Source organism: Pongo abelii, chromosome 8, assembly GCF_028885655.2.
Source record: "Pongo abelii isolate AG06213 chromosome 8, NHGRI_mPonAbe1-v2.0_pri, whole genome shotgun sequence".
Lineage (NCBI taxonomy): Eukaryota > Metazoa > Chordata > Mammalia > Primates > Hominidae > Pongo > Pongo abelii.
The window spans coordinates 67,011,182-67,031,239 of record NC_071993.2 but is presented as its reverse complement, the minus strand read 5'-3'; the positions used below and the strand labels follow the sequence as shown (position 1 = coordinate 67,031,239).

General features: G+C 41.5%; 1 protein-coding gene across 11 annotated transcripts in view; it reads right to left on the bottom strand.

The window, feature by feature from the left end:
- The window catches only part of KCNMA1 (potassium calcium-activated channel subfamily M alpha 1), an 838,033-nt gene that overhangs the window by 127,215 nt on the left and 690,760 nt on the right, over positions 1-20,058 (bottom strand). For 6 of the 11 annotated variants that reach the window (XM_024253359.3, XM_024253360.3, XM_024253363.3 and 3 more), the window contains exons 17-18: positions 19,011-19,097; positions 11,979-12,055 (exon numbers count right to left, since the gene is read on the bottom strand). In XM_024253359.3, coding sequence (XP_024109127.1) covers positions 11,979-12,055; positions 19,011-19,097 — 164 coding nt within the window. Of the gene's footprint in view, positions 1-1,343; positions 1,518-7,650; positions 10,376-11,978; positions 12,056-19,010; positions 19,098-20,058 lie in introns of those variants that run through there. The other 5 variants (XM_063727600.1, XM_054522412.2, XM_054522407.2 and 2 more) reach the window with 2 other exon arrangements.

Below are 20,058 nucleotides of genomic sequence, written 5' to 3'. Positions count from 1 at the left end.
CAAGCCAGTTCATTTTCCATGGGAATAAATGCTTAAGAGCTCAGTGATCTTCTTCCTCCTGACGTCAGTGTACACCTACCCCTGCTGGGGAAAGTGTAGCTCAACCAGCTCTGAGCACTTGGAAGGTGAGAGGACAGGGAGCAAGAGGTTAGCAATATATGTGTTGGCTGCTTTAAAGAGGAAGGGAGGAAGTGCAGAAACGAGAACCATCTCCTACCTTCTATGCTACCAAAACATGAAAACAAAGTTATAGTTATACTTCAGGTAAAGTCCTCCAGTGGAACCACAGCCTGTTCTGCACTTGGACCAAGACCCACAGTCCCAGGGTCTCAAACTGCAGCTTTCAGGAACTTCACTTATGAACCGTATCAGGAAAACAGCAAAGTCCATGGTGAAGGCAAGGATAAGGGAGGTCTCAGGAAACTGGCACATCTCAGCCTTGCCAGCTACCAGCTGCATAGCCTTGACAGGTTCTTTAATATCTCTGAGCTTATGGATGACAAAGAAGACTGACATCAGAGGCCTGTGCTATGGACTCAGGGAAATCACAGAGGTTTCTGACTTAAATTTTTTGTTGGCATTTGGAATCACAATTGCTACAAGATACCTTAGTTAAACAGGGGCTATACTATTGGAAAAATAAAAGATATTAATGGAACAGTCCTTCAAAATAGTCATCTTTCTGAGAAAAAGCTCTGGAATCCACTAGCCCAGTACAGGCTGACAGACATAGAAAACTCATTTCCAGAACAAAAGACAAAATCTGGCACTGGAGGAATGAGGCACAGGTTAGAGAGACACAGTAAAAAGAAAAAAAAATACATATATATATATGTATATATCCATCTGCATCAAAACTCTGTTGTATTTTGGAAACTAAGAAACTATCTAAGCTCACTAAAAGCAATTTAATGCTAGAGCTGGCTTGTTCTCGCTACACCCTTTCCTTCCTCCCTTTGATACAATTCAATTTATAGCCATTTCAAAAATATTAACATGTACACTTCCACATATCTCTGTATTAATACAGTAGGTGATATGCTGTCACTTTAATTTCCATTTATATTTATTTAAAGGAGAGAGAGGAAAGATATCACCAGACTGTAATATCACAGTCCTGCATGCTATTACGAGAAGCACAAGTTAAGAAAATCAGAAGGGAGGCCTTCCTAGGCACGTACACAGAGACACAGGCAGCTGGGGCAACATGTCACCACACAGGAGCTCACACTGGGAAGAAGACATCAGCCCGACTGACTCAGAACCACAGGGCACAGCACAAGACAGGGATGATACCACAGACAGCACAAACATGGAACTACGTGTGTTGAGGTTAAACTTACAGGCACGGAAACTGGTGGAGCAATCATTAACAGAGACAGAAGAAAGTGGGAAGGCTCTCTCAAGGGTGTCCACGTTACCACGCATACGGCCTGACATGCACGAGCAGTCACGCTCAGAAAGTCCGCAATCAAAACAACATGCCCGTCTCATTCTCTTGTAGATGGACATCTTGGCTATAACCGTGTGGTTGGATGGGAGGAGAGGAAGAGCGGCAATTAATGGCAAGGTCACACACAGCAAGGCAGCTGGAAGGGAGCTGAAGGGATTTAACACAGGTCTTAGTTCACTTTAACAGTCTTGACCCAGAAAAAAATGCAGAGTGATTGTTGGTAACAGTTTGGTTCTACATCAAAAAAGCAGCGAAAATATAAATTGCCTTTATTGTCTCCCAAGGCTGTTGCACATGATTTTTCTCCCCTAGGTAAAGCGGTGACCACAGGAAAAGGGCATGGCTGAATACACTCGGGTTCTCAAATGGGAAGAAGAGCAAATTATCGACAGCAAAAAATGTAACCAACACTTTTCCCCTGGTATGATTAATACAGGAGGACAAAATATACACACTGCCAATCAATGAAATTAGTTGCTTATTTGGTATAATAAATGGTTTTTGCAAGATGCAAAAATATCTAATATGTAGGCTTTCTAATTTCCATCCACTTCTGGGCATTAGGCAGAGGCTGGGACAAGCTTTCATCAAATTAGATGTGAAACGATTACGTGTTAATATAGAATCTGAGGATGCCTTTGCTGAACTTCCCGAGAGTGAGTTTATATGATGGCTACAGGAATTTAAATTCACTCTTGACAGAACAAATATCCAAATCTGTCCATATAAGAAATGCAGCTACTCAAGACTAACGCTACAGATTTGACATTAAAGGCAGTTCACAAATAAGAAATCACCAAAAGCATATGAGATGTTGCTCTATTGGAATGCATTTAGCTACTCATGGGTGTATTTTCTGCTTAAAGCCGAGAGGATCTGAAAATCGCATCTGCCTTTCTCTCCCCACCAAATAGAAATTCAGGAAGCAATCAGTCTATTGGTTAATCATATTCTTTTTTTTTCCTTATACAGAAAATATTTGCCAAAATCGATTAAAACTGACAAAACATGAAATAGAAGAAAAGGTTCCATGTGAAATATCTTAATGCAATTTGCATGCAGCATTGATAGCTCTTCTAAAGCTGGTATGGTAGGTTCTGCACTGCCTGGGGATCCAAATTGAGTGGTAACCTGTAAAAGTTGTTGGAAGTCAGCATTGTAGTTTCCAATGCCCTTCACCTTTGCCTTTCAAGCCAATTTATATTTCAGTACTAGAGAAGGTTTTTGTACCTCATTTTGATGCTACAACAGGCAAACATGTTTGCTTATCACTTATCATGAACTGGCCTTCTTCTCTCACAAGGTGGGAGAAGAATTCACATTTATTCTAAGCATTACTGCCAAATGGTAAACCTAAACTGAGGAGGTGTTATTCCCTGCACCCACACCTTCCATTTTGAAAGTCATTTCCCCCGCTCTTTCTTTTTCTTTGTAGAGAATGGTTGCACTCTTATTTTAAAATATGGTTGCACTCTTAATTTAAAATATGGCACTCTTATTTTAAAATAAACCACAAGCCCTCTTTGAATGTTACAGTCACCAGGAAGAGGGGTTTAAATCTCTCAAATGGGTCAAGTCCTGTTCTAAGACCTTTATGACTTGCCATACAGTATATTTGTCAAGCAAGGGTAACGTTATGATTGTGAAGAACAGGCACTGGGGGAGATGAATGAGAGATCTCTTCAGCAGCAACTCCATTCTTGTAAACTTGGCTCACATTTTTAGTGACATGTTCTTTTAGTGTCCTAGCTAGTCTGTTGTTCAGATCATCATGCAGCCCCAGCCCTGTTCAATGGTGGTATATCATTCCTTTGAGCTTTAGCTTTTACCAAAAAAATAAAAAATAAAAAAGTTCCACTATAGCATTTGAATCAGAGGAATTTAGAAGGCATGGTGTGAATGCCCAGACATCCCAAACAAACAGCAACGGCTGAAGTCAAGAAAGGGAAAAAAGTCTTCAATTAAAGACATGAACATAAATTTATCTTAAATGCATCCGGATCTGGCATACAATCTGCAGACATTCCCTTGTCTTCTCTTTCTTATTTCTTTTACTGGAAATATTGATTTGTTATTTACACAGAAGAGGGAAACAAGGATGATTTTTTTGTTTCACCGTAGATAAATCATTTTGAAAAACAGTTTTTTTAATCAAATGCTGTAGCAGAAGAGAAGCCCATCAAACTCTGGAATGCTATGCTTCTCATTAGCAACAGTCCCTGGTTTTCATTTCCATACTGCCATTTTGGGTTTATGTACAATAATAGAATCTGACACATTTATGGAGAAAGAAAGTTCTTATAACATCTTTAAGGATAAGGGGAGGGATGATGGGGATGAAATAACTTTTGAAACTATTTGTTCAGAGGCAAATGGATCAGAATGGGTGATGTAAACCTCCTACTTGATATGAGTTCAGGAGGAAACACAGCGACAAACCAGTGGCTCTCAGGGACTGTTTGCAACTGTTATTGTTAGCCGTTCTGGTGACCATGCATTGTTCTAAAATTTCTTATTGTTAGCATGCAGGAACAGGCTGAAACTGGTAATCGAAGCAGCAAAAAACCATTTGCTATAAGAAGATTAACTGTTAATTATAAGCAGTCACATTCCAAAGCAGCATATGCATAAAAAAGAAAACATGCTATTACTCGTCATTCCTTCCCAATCATTTTTACACTCACACCAAATACAAAATAGAAATCTCAAAAGACAAACAAGCGCCACCACACACACACACAATACAAAAAAAAAAAAAAAATCAGCAAGAACAATCAATGAGAGGCTCAAAGACAAGACAGAAACAGTTAAAAACTATTGAGCCCCACATGTTGACAAACCTTCATGAATCAGAATGTCTAGATCAAGGTGCCACCAACTGGGAAGGTGGCTCTTTTTCGCTACTGCTGGCATAGTCCATTTCCATTGACTCCCTGTCAGGTGTCTTCACCTAGAGACTTCTGGGTCCACTTTCTTAAAAGGTAAGACCTCCCATCTGGTGGAGCGGTTCATCAGGCTTGAAGGATATGAGTACTGGCCAGCAAGAGCTCTCCTCTGGGCCATTATACAAATCATAAACAAACTCTTTAACTAAAAGCTGATGATGAGTTGTCTCCCTGGTGGTAGATGTTCCAGAAGAATTGAACACTCTCTGTGTAAAATTATACTCTCAAGTTGTAAAATTAAATTATATGAAAGTTAAGTCATGGACCTCCTAATTTGGAAATTACCACCCCTCATCTCTCTCAACTCTCTCTGGCTTCCTAATCCTTCAATTTTGTTTCAGTGAATCATGGATATTCAGAACCACTGGTGTTTTGTTTCCATTTCTCAGTGACTGTTTCCTTTTCTAGAGCTGATTTAGGTTAGAAGGTTAATTTTAGACACGAAGAGTTCCACTTTAAATTCCCAAGGTTAGGTCTCAAAGTGCAACTTTGAAAACTTCAGGATTTATTTAAAACAGAAGTAAGTTTCTTATCTACTCCCTGGCCACACAAAGCGTCCTCTCTTCTTTGGTGTTTGCTAATTTTCTTTCTTACATAGTCACCCATTGTTCCCTTCCCAAATCCCAATTCTCAGACAAGGTTTTCCCCAGGATGTCAATGGTAATACAAAGTAGATCTATGAGGACATCTAGTGGATCAATGTGGAAGAGCAGCTAGTTCACGGGCAGTTGGAACTAGCCTTTCTCTAAAAGGAGCAGAAAGAGGACCCTGCTGTCTCTGAGAATTGAAATATATGCAGTGTCATTTCAATTCAATGGCTTCTCACGATCCACAGCAGATGATTAGGGGTAGGGGGAGTGAAAGGGTGAGAGGTCCTAGGAGATGAGCCTAGGGTCTGCAGCCACAGCTGGCACAGGAGGACTATTTCAGTGGCAGCTGACTGGGTCTCCTTTTTAAAGCCCTGCTGCAGCTTCCTGAGACTGGGAGAAGACAAGAGTGTGTCTCTGGCAAGTGTGAACACCGAAGCTACTTGTCATTCCGTCTTAGGGCTCTTGAAACTTCATGCTCAATTAATTGCCCCGATAGGCCAACTTAACTCTAGGAAAGCAGAAATACAAGGCTCTAGGGACTCAGTTTACCCTCTGGTTCACATCATAAGGTTCTTGTTATTGGACCAGGGCCATGGATTCTATGAGGTTATGTGGTTGCTAAGAATTTGACCGTGAGTCTCACCTTCCTCCGAAGACCTAGGTCCTGGCAGTTTCACAATTTGAGAAAAAGCTTTTATGTGCTTTTCTTCACCACAGTGAAGTGGATATTCAACCAACATTTCCATCATAACTTCATAGTACTATTTACAGAGACAAAATAGAAGTATTTCCCTAATGGACATCATCAAAACTATTTGTTTACTCTTGAGTGTTTAAAACAAAAAGGCTTCTCAGAAGTGTTCTTGGACAACTTTTCCTCTATTCTCAAAGGCCATGATCATGAGACCAGAAACCTGTTGGAAAGTAGCTGGTGAAGATGAAGCTCAGTTACTGCTCTTTCCTTGAGTCAAATGGATAATCAGCTGTCAAACTCAGGTTCTCTGCTGGCTGGCCTTTCTGAGCCAAGCCTGGAATGGAAGGAAGAATTGGATTCCATCCTATCCTCAGCACCATCTGCCTCCTGCATCAGCAACCAAATTGTCAGCCAATTTCCAATTGCAGAATCTTAATTTCCAGGGTGGATTGGAAGGGGCGGGAAAAAGCAGTACTGGACTGAGGGGCCCAGGTGGAGTTTTCCAACTGCTGGGGAAAATATTTTAGATTTCAAATGGAGCAAATTCAAGGGAAGACTGGGATGGAAGAAAAAAAAAATCTGCCATTCAATCAATAGATACTTTTCAGGTCACAACCTCACTTTTAAAATCAGTCAAATGAAGGAGGGCTTATTTCCAAGCAAGAAACATGGAGCTACTCTTCATGGGCTCTGCAGCAACTAACATTACTAATAAAAATATCCACGGAAGAAAAAGTCCACCAGGATTTAAGGTGAGGCCTTTGATGTGGCACTGGGAATCAGAGAATATTCTTTCAAGTCCTATAAATGAGAAATGATGTCCTCACTTAGCAAAATTCCTCCCATTACCTTCTGGAGTAAGAAGAAAGGTCTTCCAGGTGGTTTTCCAAAAACAGAAAGAGGAGAAAGAAAAAGCTAGTTAATGTTGGCAGCACAGAGCACACCGAGCTAGTTGATTCTGCCCCTAACGACCATATTGTGGCTGAGGAAGGCAGAAGTATTTGGCACTAGAGTTGTTGGTTGATTGACACCACATTTTCTCTCCAATTCTGAAGGACCATTCAATTTAGTATGCAGCTCTGCAGGTATGAAAGTGGGCCATGCCCTCAAGCCATGGTTAAAGGCTTCTGTCGATGAAGAAAGCCACAGAGTTGATTTTGGCAAGACTGTGCATTGAATTGAAGAAGGTCATCGTTGTGTTTTGTTTTTAAAGTGAGCAATCTGTACCCTCCAAACACTGATGACTAACCAAAATCAGATGATTAACTTGCCTCTTTTGCTGCAAAGGAATGAGAGGACTGAATCTGAAACATCTTCTCCAAATTCCAGAGCCATTGGATTGAACTGTTCCACAGATTGGGTCTCCTTTTCAGTAGAGCCTTACAAACATGAGTAAAGACCCAAAGCTCAATGCTGGCCTTAAAAGCTCCTCTTCAATGGCCACATCTTGTTGAGTAAAAGGGCATCCTATTCCTTGAGTAAGTTAGAGGTTCAGACACTTGCATTGACTTGTTCATTCTTATACATTGCTCATTGCTGAAATGGAATGTTCTCCTGCAGTCAGCTTTTCTGCCTTAAACAGGTAAAGGGATCTTCCAAGATGTCTAACTAACATTCATAAAGCAACTGGGTATGTCCTACTGAGTACCGACTAAAAGAAAAACTTTGCTGTAAAGCAAGGGAACTTCATAGACTGCAGATAATAATTACCACTGTGCAAATACTTGTCTCCAGTAAGACAATTGAGATACTTACAGTCCCAAAGTTGAGTAACCAATTAATTATCTAGCAAGCACTTCTCATACAGAGAGGCATATACTGCAATAAATACATCACTCTATGGAATATCTCTACTCTTATATGTAAAAATATGAATTTTTACATATAAGAATGTACATATACTCTGATACATCATGGTACATATTGTGTGTGTATATATATATATATATATATATGTATATGTATCACAACATGGGAATATATATGTGGCATATGTGTTTCCTTTAGGAGAGGAATTCAAGCTCAACAGCAAAGGAGACCAAGTATAATTTATCAAAGGCAAGCATGACAATTACCCCAGCTGATGAAGCATCTAGAGTTATAGTGGTAATTACTTCAGCCTAATCAGTGTCCCTTAAAAGTCCTGAGACAAGGCCTTCAAGAGAAACACACCGTTTTCAAGGTCTTATTTTCAAATGGAAAAATAAGACAGGGCCTGAAGCTGGCCAGAGCCTGGGGACTGGGGTGGATGGATGGAGAGCAGGCTCCCTGGGGACTCTCTGGCTCCAGGCTACTCTGTAGACTGCATTGGGGGATGAAGGAGTTGGGGCATGATGTCACTGCTACATGCAACATAAATACCAAAAGTAAAAGGGAAACTAAAACTGTACAGAAAATTAAAAGAGTATCTCTTCTAGAGAAAGACAGGGGGAACTGGACTCCGGGCTGCTGGGAACCCGTTTTACTCACAATATATCACTACCAGTGTGCAGTTAAAATAGAGTAGGGGCCGTATTCCAAGGCAGCAAAGAGAAAAAAAATAAATCAAAGATATGTCAATGATTTGAAGTCAAAGAAAATTCCTTCAAACACATCAAACTAGACATTACTTGTCCACTAGGAGTCCACACTTTGGCAAACTTTTAGAGGCTGGGGGAAGAAATGTAAATCATTAGACAAGGTTTGTTATACAGAAAAAGAAAATGAGTAAATAGTAGACCCTGAGAACTTGCTCCTCGGCCAGACAGCTGAATTTGACTCTTTTCCTTGATAGAGAGCTATGAAGAAATGGAAAGAAATGCAAACGTTAAACTATACTATCACAGGATTTCCAGAAATGGAATGTCCGCACCTGATATTTCTCCGGATGAGATGACGTGAAATGTTGAAAGTTACTGAATGAAAGTGAATGAGGAGGTAGGGGTGGAAGTGAAAGTGGAAGACTGGGTTGGGGAAGGAGGGTTAGGAAGCTATGGGTAAGGGCCAGTGACTGTCATGAGCTCTGCCCTCACAGGATCTACCATTCCAGGGTGAATTATTAATACCTGGACTAACACGTTTGGACAGATGAGTATGTGGGTCAGCTGTCTTCTCCAGCTTAGACAGGGAACCAAGCAATGTCTGTTCGAAGGCATGGGGGTCCCCCCAATGTGTTATTAATAATCCTAGTTTCTTCTAATTAAAGTTTCTTTGCAACTAAAACATCTTCTCCAATTTCCTCACTTGCCTGACCTACATGGGGAGGTTTATTTTTAATAATTCATTTGTTATTAAAATTATTAAAATTGTTAACAAATATTCATTTGTTAACCACCCCCTCACCTCACACACACATCTGCATCCTGCCCTCTGTTCTATGGCCTTTTAATTAGTAGGAGCAACATTCGGACAATTCTGATTGTTACATAGCCAAAGGCCTTAGTGAGATGAAGAAGCTGAGGTTGGGGGAGGAGGCACAGGGATGTACAGAGAAGGAAGCGAGGCCCTTGTTACACTGGCTTGGCTTTGTAGAGGCAGGCCTTTTGCAGCAATTGGTGCAGTGCATAATGGGAGATTATATACCTCACTAGCTCCACCAACTTCAAAGGAAATGAAGAGAAGAAAATTATTTCAAACAATTAAAGGCCTCTCTCTCCAGGATGAAGCTAAAGCCTGCTGCTGTTTACTTGTCTGGAACCAAGGTGGAAAAATACCCTAGAGGCCAAATACTTATTTCTTATTTCTAGGGACAATTTAGTCTGCTGTGTTCCACTATGGCATCCTATGAGGGACATTCCAATGTCAGATCAAGAGTCAGAGAATTCTCACTTCATCCTTCCACTTCCACTCCTTCCTCCCGAGAATGCTCTCCATCCAGACACCAGGGACATCTTTTAAACTAAGAACTAATGATGACATTTCCTCACTTCAAATCTTCCAAAGGCTTCCTAATATAGGACTAAAACCCACACTTCTTACCACGGCCCCTCTCTCCCTCTCTAATCTCATCTCATACTACCCTCTCCCCAGTGCCACTGGCCTTTCTTCCATCCTTCAAACACCACAAACTTATTCCTGCCTCCTGACCTTGACCTTTGCTCTTCTCCCTAACTGGATTGGGTCTTGGTCTCAACATCACCCCTGACTGAGGCCTTCCTGACCTTCCAAGCTATAAAGTAGCACCGCTGCAGGATTCCTCAACCCTCAGGCAGTCTCTTCTGTCTTCTTAGCACTGGCTATCTCTGAATTTACTTATTTACATGATCATGGTTTGTCTCCATTCACCGGAGTAAAGGATTCAGGAGAGCAGAGACTTTACCTTGTTCACCACTCCATCCCTGGAACCAAAAATAGCACCTCATCCAAAGAAGATACTCAAAAATATGTGAACGGCTAATCAATATGTGAATCACAGTCTTGCTATTTCCTTGATACTCTGTGGGATGAGGGTCTGGCAAATATCCTGTCAGGGGTTATTGGCCTCACCTTTCCTCCCTTTCCCAACCCCTCACTACAAGCGTTTCTTTACATAAGTGTTCACCTCTTGTATTTGTTGTTCTCTCTTATTTCCCTCAACCCTCAGACTGTTGTGCTCCGTCTGATTGAAATGATTCAGGAGATGTCTGGTCAACTCATCCGTGCTGCTGTGTCCACAACCAACTGAGCATGGCTGGGATGGACTGCCTGGTGAAGAAGGTCTTCAGATTCATGGGGTCTGTGGGGGTTGAATGGGGAGTGAGGTTCATTCTAGGCCTTGTTCTCTCTTAGATGCTCTTCTCGGTAGGTTGTCAGAATCGGGGAATTCTTGTCCCAAGAAATTAGAGACTCTTGTTTTGAGATATCAATAAATACTCATCTCAATAAGAGTCTGGGGGAAGGGGACCAGCTGTATTAAGTCAGTGGAAACAGGGGGAGGAAACCCATGGGCCTAAGCTGCCCCACCCTGAGGGGATTTCTGCAGAAACTTCTCTAGACCAAGAGTGCACCCCAAGGGAATTTTCCCACGGATTGAGGAAATTCTTTACCCTCCAGCAGAGTGATATTTATAGATGACTGGTTCTACATTTTCTGTACCCCACTCTAGGAGTACAATGAAAAAGGTCCTTCCTTCAGTGGCGTACTTTAGGAATGGTGCTCTTCTGCCTGGCTTCTGCTTGTGAACAAGGATTTTATGGGGTAATCTTTCATAATTGTTCTTACTGATCAGACCCAAGACTGCCCACATTGCCTTTCCCTTCTGCAAAAAAAAAAAAATGTTAGAGCACCCAGAGAATCAATAGAGGCCTTCAGGTGTGCCCAAATCCCTGTATGTTGGCTGTGTGACTGTCAGCAATCTCATCCCCTCAAACTTGGAAGCTTAGTTTCCTCTTTTTGTAAAATGGGATTAATAACACCCCTGCCAATTACATGGGGTTAGGGTGAGAATCAAAGCAATGATTACAAGGAGCTTTTAAAAGACTAACTCACCATAGGAAGGATGGCATCATTTTTTGTTTGTTTGTTTTTTCAAGGGTTGAGAACAATTTCTATTAGGCAATACAGCATAATTACCGCAAAAGGCACAACCTTCTCAAAGCAAAGGCCACTTAAGTCATGGTATCTCAGGAGCTCACAATTCCATGTTCTGGACTCACTATATCTTTCTCAAGAGGCCCCAGTGGCAAACTGCTTTAGAAGGGACTTGAGACAGAATATGCCAGAAACAACTGAGCCCAGTCTAGTCTACCCCAAAGAGCAATGATGCTTGAGGTCGACCTTTGGATGATGGCAACAGAAGCCCTTTGGCAGTGGAAAGTTCTTTTCTTGGGAGCAGTCTGAAGGTATCACAGTTGCCAACTCTGCCCTGTGGTATTAAAACTAGCAGGAATTCCAAATGGAAAGAGTCAACTCCCATTTTCGAGACCAAGTCCTCAGATTTAGTTTCTCTCTCAACCCTATATACTCAGGGACCCCCAATCCACTGGAAATCACGATACAAAAACACTTTGTTCTCTGTGGCTTTAGTTCTCCTCCTTATTATACATCATACTTGTCTCTGTTAGACTGGACACATCTACTGAGGCACCTCTAGAGTAAAGAAGCAGGGACTAGGCACAGGTTTCATTTCTAGGTGTTGATGGTGGTGATTTTTCATCCTCTGCTCTAACAAAGCAAGGACAGGTATTTATTTCATATTTCTTTAAACTGCTGGGTGAAACATAAACATATTCAAGAAAACTCTTGATGTTTAGTGTTTCTCTAATAAGAAAAGGGAAGGAAAAGGAATTTGGGGAATAGGAATGAGAGAGGGAGGGGACGGGGAGAGAAACACTACTTACGCCGTTTGCAGCCACATTTTTTTATTCTTTTGGGATCTGTGATGTCATCATGACAGGCCTTGCAGTAAAAAAATGCCCTGGAGAAAGAGAATGGAAAAACTGACACGTTTCATAATCCACCCCAATGAAATGAGTACCACATTTCCTCCACGGTGGTGCCAAATTAATGAAACACGCCAGCATTAATTTCCTTTAATCTTTTGAAAGGTTTAGACATTTGCAGACGGAAATGTTTGTTGCAAGACCATTTATTTCAAACACAGGATTCTGTGATTTGAGTTAGCGCTCCTTTTCATAAACTTCCATTTGCAAAGAAACTGGGAAAAAAGTTGCTGATGTGACACACTGTGTCTGCTCATTCGTCTTTCATTTTTGAGAACAGCCTTTGATGCTACTTGTGGAGACACGTGGGCAATGAGCCCTGGGCCCTTGGTGGGGAAGTTAAATACAACACCAAAATTCCCACAGTCTGGTCAAATATATATTTAAGGGGGCAGAAGTATGTCGTTTCTCAGTCAAATAAAAATATCAACCTTGTCACTCTGAAAGCACCTTTTCTGGTCAGCCAAAGTGAGACAGAGTTGAGGAGGTCTGCAGAGAGGGAAAAACGAAAGCCACGAGTCAGTGGGTATCTGTCAAACCCCCTCTGGAGTTTCATAGCTTATTTTACTCCAAAGCTGACTGGACCAATTCCCATGCTATCCAGCCCTGAGAACATGCACTAAATGAGGGTTTTCTTCTCACTATGGAGCAAAGCTCAGCTGACCACTGGAAAGGGGTGAGTAGAGCTTATTGAAGGAATAGGTAGGTAGAAGGAGAATGAGATGAAGCACTCAAAAAGAAAATCCCCTAATCTGACTTAAATATCCATAGGTGATTCCACAGTGCATTAGCTGTGTCAAAGATATTCTGGATAAGAAAAATAAGATCATTCAAGCACTGTTTGAAATCACAGTGCCTAGAACAGCACAAGAGGCCTGTGCCCTTTCAGTACTGGGGAGGTGATAAAATTCACTGGAACAACCGTACAACCTTCTGGATCCAAGAACTAACAAAATCCCTGGCTTGGTGCCTTTACCACTCTCAACAGGAAATTGAATGCCAGCTATAAACATGGCCTTTTCTCGACCAGGGCCTTTTCTTGACCATTTGATTCTTAGGTTCCTATTTATGTTTTCACAGGACTTGGATTTATAATTGGCACCCACTGGCAACCAATGTTAAGACTTTTGGATCCACATGAGGACTTGGAGATCTTGCAGCCTAAATCTCTGGGACTCAGTGTCTTCATCTGTAAACTGAGGAGGTTGTCATGGACTGCCCAGTCATTCCATGCTGGGATTCAGCCAGCCCCAGGACTTCTGAATCCAAGTCCAATGTTTGCTCTATCCTAGCAAATTCTCCACTCTTTCTTTAAATGCCAGCTGTCATCTATGTCTCAAAAAAATTAAAAAAACAAAAATAAATCCTAGCTGACTGATGACCCTGAGTGGCAATGTGGCTAAGAACCCAATCAATCTGCCTTGGCACAGGAAGAACGGGAAAGTAGAAAGCATCCAAGTTGGGGAAAGTAACTCTGCCTCCACCTCCTTTGGCCATTTTCCCTCCCCCTTTGTTGCTCTTAACACATAATGATAATAATGGTAACAATCATATAGCTAACATCTATAGAGAACAGACTACAAGTCATGTGTGGTTCTAAGTTTTATAAGCATTAAACATATTTGATCCTCAAACAACCCTTTGAAGGAGGTATGATTATTATTTCTATTTTACAGATAAGGAAACTGAAGCACAGAGAAGTTAAGTGACCTGCCCAAGGCCACACAGCTAAAAGTACCAAAGCCGAGACTGAATTCACATAGCCTGGCACCAGAACCCAAGGTCTATACTAAAGAGATGATGACATGATGATAAGCCTGAATAGACTTGTGAAAAGATAAAGTTTGATTACTTCATGAACTAAAGTTGGATTCTTTTTTAATTTAATTTTTATTTTTTAATTGACAAATAATAATTGTATATATGTGTGGTATGCAACACGTTGAAATACATATACAATGTGGAATAGTTGAATCAAGCTAATTAACATATACATTATACAGATAAGGAAACTGAAGCACACCTTTTGTGGTGCGAACACTTAAAATCTACTGTCTTGGCTGGGTGTGGCGGCTGACGCCTGTAATCCAGCACTTTGGGAGGCTGATGTGGATAGATCACGAGGCCAGGAGTTTGAGACCAGCCTGGCCAACATGTTGAAACCCCGTCTCTACTAAAAATAAAAAAATTGGCCAGTCATGGTGGCATGCACCGGTAATCCCAGCTCCTTGGGAGGCTGAGGCAGGAGAATCGCTTGAATCCAGGAGGTGGAGGTTGCAGTGAGCTGAGATTGTGCCACTGCACTCCAGCCTGGGAGCCTGGGCAATAGAGCAAGACATTGTCTCAAAAAAAAAAAAAAAAAATCTGTCTTTGCAATTTTCTGGTATACAATTCATTTTTAACTATAGTCACCACATTGAACAATAGGTTTCTTGAACTTATTCCATCTGTCTAACTGAAATTTCATGTTTTTGATGGACATCTCCTCAATCCCTCCCAACCCCAGCCCCTGTTAACCACCATTCCACTTTCTGCTTCTATGAGTTTAACTTTTGTAGGTTCCACATGTAAATAAGATCATGCGATGTTTGCCTGGCTTATTTCACTAAGCATAATGTCCTCCAAGGCTAGGCAATTAAGGTTAATGAGTGAAATGAGGCAAGGGTCGGGGGTGTCCATGGTGATCTGGAGCAGGCAGAGTATCTAAGCTCAGCTGACCTCTGCCAAGTGGCATTTCTTTGCAAGAATCATTCTCTTCCCCACCCATCTTTGCCTCTGTCATGCTCACCTCACAAAGCCCCTCCCTCACTGCACACCTGCACCTGAGCAACTGAGTTTCGCTGGGAAAGAAAACATGCTGACCTCACTTTAAACCCACAACCATGGATTTCAGGGGCCTTTCCCACTCCTTGGGATCTGCCCCATTCTCCCGTTGCTTGCTTTCTCACACTCCAAAACAGCTCTCTCTCCTCTCCTCTCCGCTTGCTCCAGCTCACCGTACCCCTCCCACAAGCAGCCTTCAGCTGGTGATCTTGCTTCACCCATCATCAGACCAGCTTTGTGTCCTGCAAGGCTGGCCTGTATGGTCTCCTTGTCCTCTGGTCCTTGTTTCCTGGTCTGCGTGTCCAGTGGAAGGAGTCAGCAGGAGACTAGGGCAAGGGGGGATGAGGTCACCACCTTGACCCCCCGGGTGCCCTCCTGTACAGGTCTATGAAATGGCACACGACAGCCTCTCTCTCCAGCTCCTGATAGCCCTCCTTCCCCTTGACCCCACAGATCTAGGGTGAAGGTGGCTCCCCTTTCTTGCTAGCTCTGCAGTGCCTGGCCATCCCTTGTTGGTTTTCCTTAACTATTTGCCCATAACTTTACAGTCTCTTCATAAAACTCTCCTCCTTTTTCCCACTTAAGTGTGTCATCTGTTTCTTGCCAGGACAAAAAACAGCACCCACATTTACATATTCATCTCCAATTCACACTTATCCCCAGAACTCCAGACTCTAAGATCCAACTGCCTTATGATATCACTGTGTGTATGTTTAGTACACATCTACTACCTAACATAGCCCAGATAGAATGCTTAACTTCCTACTACCCAAAACTTGCTCCTTCTCTAGTATCCCTCATCTTGGTTAAGATCAACACTATTTAAGCCCTGACTCTAGCCTTCATCCTTCATTCCTCTTTTTTCCTCACTTCTACCCAATTCATTGGGGGGTTCTGCACACTCTCCCAAATATAGTCTGAATGGGACCCACCTCTCTCCACCTCCACTCAGTGGTCAGTCCAAGCTGCCATCATCTCTCACCTAAACTATGCAATAGGCGCTGAGTCTCTCACCTCTTCTCCTGCCCCATTCCTCTCATTCTCTACAATGCAGGAAGAATGACCTTTTGAAAATATACATCAGATCAGCTTAAAGCCATCAGTGACTTCCATTTTATAACAGATCCAACCTTTCTATAAAGTGCTTTAGGAGCCAGCCTCTGCCTCTCTCTAACCTCATCTTATACCACTCTCCCCAAATCTATTCCCTAGCCACACTTTCCTTCTTGGGGTCCCTACCCACAATGAACTTTTTCCCAGCCCATCTCTTCTTCCTATCTGATCCCCGCCTGATGGATTATTTCCCTTCTTCTCAATCTCTGCTCAAATACCATCCCCTCTGAGAAGCTTTCACTTATACCCAACCCAAGTCAGTGACCCAGTTGCATTAATTCTTTTACCACTAATTTTTTTTTAAAAAAACTGTAATTCTTTCCTGCCTAGAATACGAGCCCCATGAGAGTTGGGACTTCTCCCCATTGTTCATTTTTCACCACTGTTTCCCTGGTGCCTTGTATAGAGCCTTCTAAATGTAAACGACTTATACACATTTGATGGGCGAATGAATGAGTGAGTTTGAGACTGCTTCCCAGTATTGTTGGGTCTGCCAATTTTTCAGGAGAAATGAGTAATAAGGATTTTTATATAAAAGCTCGTAACTTTTTTCACCTTGGCAACTCATTTATATTTTAAAATTGTGACTCAAAAGAATCATATGTGCAAGCCAAATTGAGTCACTGAGCCACCGTTTTGTGACTCCTACATTAAAGTCTATGTTCCAATGTTATTTTAAAAGGAAAATATTTGGTGGCAAGGAGGAAAGAGAAAGTACCCAAATGCCCATCCTCAAGTGACCTTCTTAAGACTGCAGTGGGATGGTTTCACTCCTCATTTTCTAAAACACTGCATCTGAAGGTTTCTATGAGCTAGAATTCATTAACTTCTTTTGTTGCTTTTTTGCAGTGGAGGGTGCAAACTCGATACTAGATCATCATAATCTACTTTTCCATTTTTACAAAACTTGTTTAGTTTCATTCAAATCTCCAATGTCCTTTCTGTGGTTTTTTGCAGTCTTAATCTATTTGAAATCCCCTAACTGACAGCATTTGCTTTGACATATCACACACCATGGAAAATTACAGCCTGGTGTTGTAGCTGATTGTGTCAGCATGTATTTGTGAATACCATAAAGCACTGAAATGAGACATATTGCACTCCCTAATATAGGAGGTAATTTGTTTTTTGGACGGCCTGGTATTGGTGACATTCATTAGTGAGAGATGCAATAGGAAATAGAATTACACAAATGGGAGTTTCATGTTATATTTGCTATCTGGGAGGTATACGTGATATATGGTTCTCCTGTGCTCCCCAGCCTCCTGTACTTGGTGCTGAGATGCTGTTTCAAGCTTTTGTGTCTCACAGTCTGGACAAGGGCACAAGCTTCTTCTCCAGGAGACCTGATTGGAGCACAGGGAGAGGGAAGGTTCAGTCCCATTAATCCTAATTTCCCTTCTCAGGTGTACCCAGTTCTCAGGATACTCTTGAACAACCAGGAGATTCCATGAACTGAGTAGGGAGGTATTTTTCCCCCACAACTCAACCACGGCAATCTTTCCCCAATTTGCAGAAATAAATTTAAGTTATTAGAGAGCTCAGTTTAAGAATTCTTTTTTCTTCCAACAGCCCATATTTTCTTTTTCCCGAAAGCTTCTGTAGCCAGTATGGCTTAGTTTGCTAGAGCGGATGGGGAGGAAGAGGACCCTAAGTATCCATGGTCACATGTCATCGTTCTGTGCTCAGCGTGTCAGGCTTAACTTACGCAAATAATTAACAGTGCAAGCTCCAACTGCCTGGCTTTATTCCTCACTAGCAGTGTGGCTTTGGGCAAGTTAGCTAGCCAAGTTGTGCCTCAGTTTCCTCATATGTAAAGTGGGAAAGAGTAATGCTACCTATCTCATGGGGTTGCTGTGAGAGTTTAACACGTTTTAGATACAGAGAACCTAGTACCTAGAATAGCGCTGGGGTGTAATAATCCCTCCTCTGTAAGAATGTGATAGTATTATTAAATTTGGTAGAAAGAGAGTGGGTTTTAGAAAAGGAAAGACCAGTTCCACTCCGGGCTCCACCACTTACTTATGTGCCTCATGGCCTTGGACAAATCACTCATCTCGATTTTACAGATCAGGAAACCAAAGCTCTGAGTGTTTGAGAAGACTTACCTTCCAGGGTTATTTTGAAGAGCAGCAATAAAGAATATGGCACACCTAGCACAGGCCTGGCTTTGACTAGGAACTCATTCAATGAAGACAATAGGCTTAGATAACTAATGATAGACCTTCACAATTAATAATGTACTTAAAATATTTTATGCAATATTACTGTTGAGCTGAATGACCTGTCTGAACATTTGCATCACATTTTCTGCTAGTAAATTTCTCCAAGTTCATAAGATAGAATCAAATACAATAATATTCCATGTTGTGCTGCAAAGGGTGCCCTGTGAATTCCTAGGCTGCTTAAACAGGTTTAAGGATACGAATAAAAATGTCAAGAAACATGCAGGCCAGTGAAATCCTGTGCTGCACTTACAGTGGCTTAACAATTGAAGCTGACAACTTCAGCCACTTACCTAGGAGGCCACATATAGAAATAGAGCCAGTTTCACATTCCATCTGAAATTAATCCCAACCTTTGAAATTCTATTTGGCAGGGACACTAGTAGAAAACTGATAATTCTCAAGTAAATTTCCCAGATAATATTAAGTAAAGAGCACTAGATAAGGAGCCAGTTGTCTTGTCATGTTGTTCTGAATCATCAGGAATCAGGATGACCTCAAGCAGTCATTCAGCTCCCTGAGCCCCCATTTTCCCCCTCACAAAATGAATGAGCAGGTAACTAGGCGTCCTAGTTCTAAAATTTTATTATTCTCATTCAAAGATGTGGAATTGACTACATGAACTAGAGTCCGTGGAAGTTTTTCTTACACCAGTTGATGGCCATAGACATGTTAAGGAGTTTTGGGGTTATGGAATCCTGCCTACTTCCGTGGGTCAAGGTGTCTACGGCTGGTCCAGAAGGAAAGCCAGTTGAAAATAAACTCTTACCTTTTAACTTCTTTGGCATCACTTGCGATGAAAAATCCTAAAGTACCTTCTTGGATCTTAAGATGGTTTCCAGGATTAATTAATATACTGCTCAGTGAACAAAAACAAACAGAGAAGATATATTTGTGAGGTCATGTTCTGAATAAAACCTTGAAGGCTACACCATACTGTTGTGTTTATAGGGGGCCCACTAGTCTAAAGCTTTCCCCAAAGATTTTGTCCAGAGTCCAATGTCCACTGCCCCATACATTTAGTTGGATAATGCCATCATTAGGCACTACTGCTTACTTCCCAGGCTGGCATGCTCCCAGTTGAGAAAATCAAAGCAAATCAAGGTTTTAGGGCCTGGGTTTATATAATGGAGCAGTCTAGCTGCCATCACGAGCACATGATTTGAAGCGAAGTCCATCAGAATAAATTCCTTTTGAAACTGCTATTGGTGGTCAACACGGAAGCATTATTGGCCTGATGAAGCTATTGCTACAACAATTTTCCATTAAATGACAGAGCATTAATGGGACCCCTATAGATATACATAAACATACATGTACACACACCACATTTTACCACAGGGAATGGTACAAGACACCCATAACCAATGCAGAAGCAAACTGAACGTCTTCATGACATTGATAAGGACATGGAAATTGATTCCATGTACAGCCTTTATAGGAAGAATTGGATTTACCCAAACAGTTTTTTTTTTAAGTCAGCAGTTGGATATACTTAACGATTCCAGTCTGCTGTTTATAAAAACGTACAGGGCGTTTGAATAAGATGTGTGTCTAGCATGTCCTAATTGAGGCAAATTGAGAAAACAAATGCAAACCACCCCTTAAAAAAACTTGCCCTGCAGAGAAGTGGGAACCTAAATATACATTGTCCTATTTCAAAGTGGCGTAAATAGATTAGCTGACCAAGTTGTGTTTGGACTGACAGAAGAGATAAATGTATCCTAATCTAATAAATGGATGAAACAAACAAGTTTAATTTTCTGCAGATCAAAAGCAGAATACAAGATTGTCTGATGCAGAGACTGAGAAAAGAC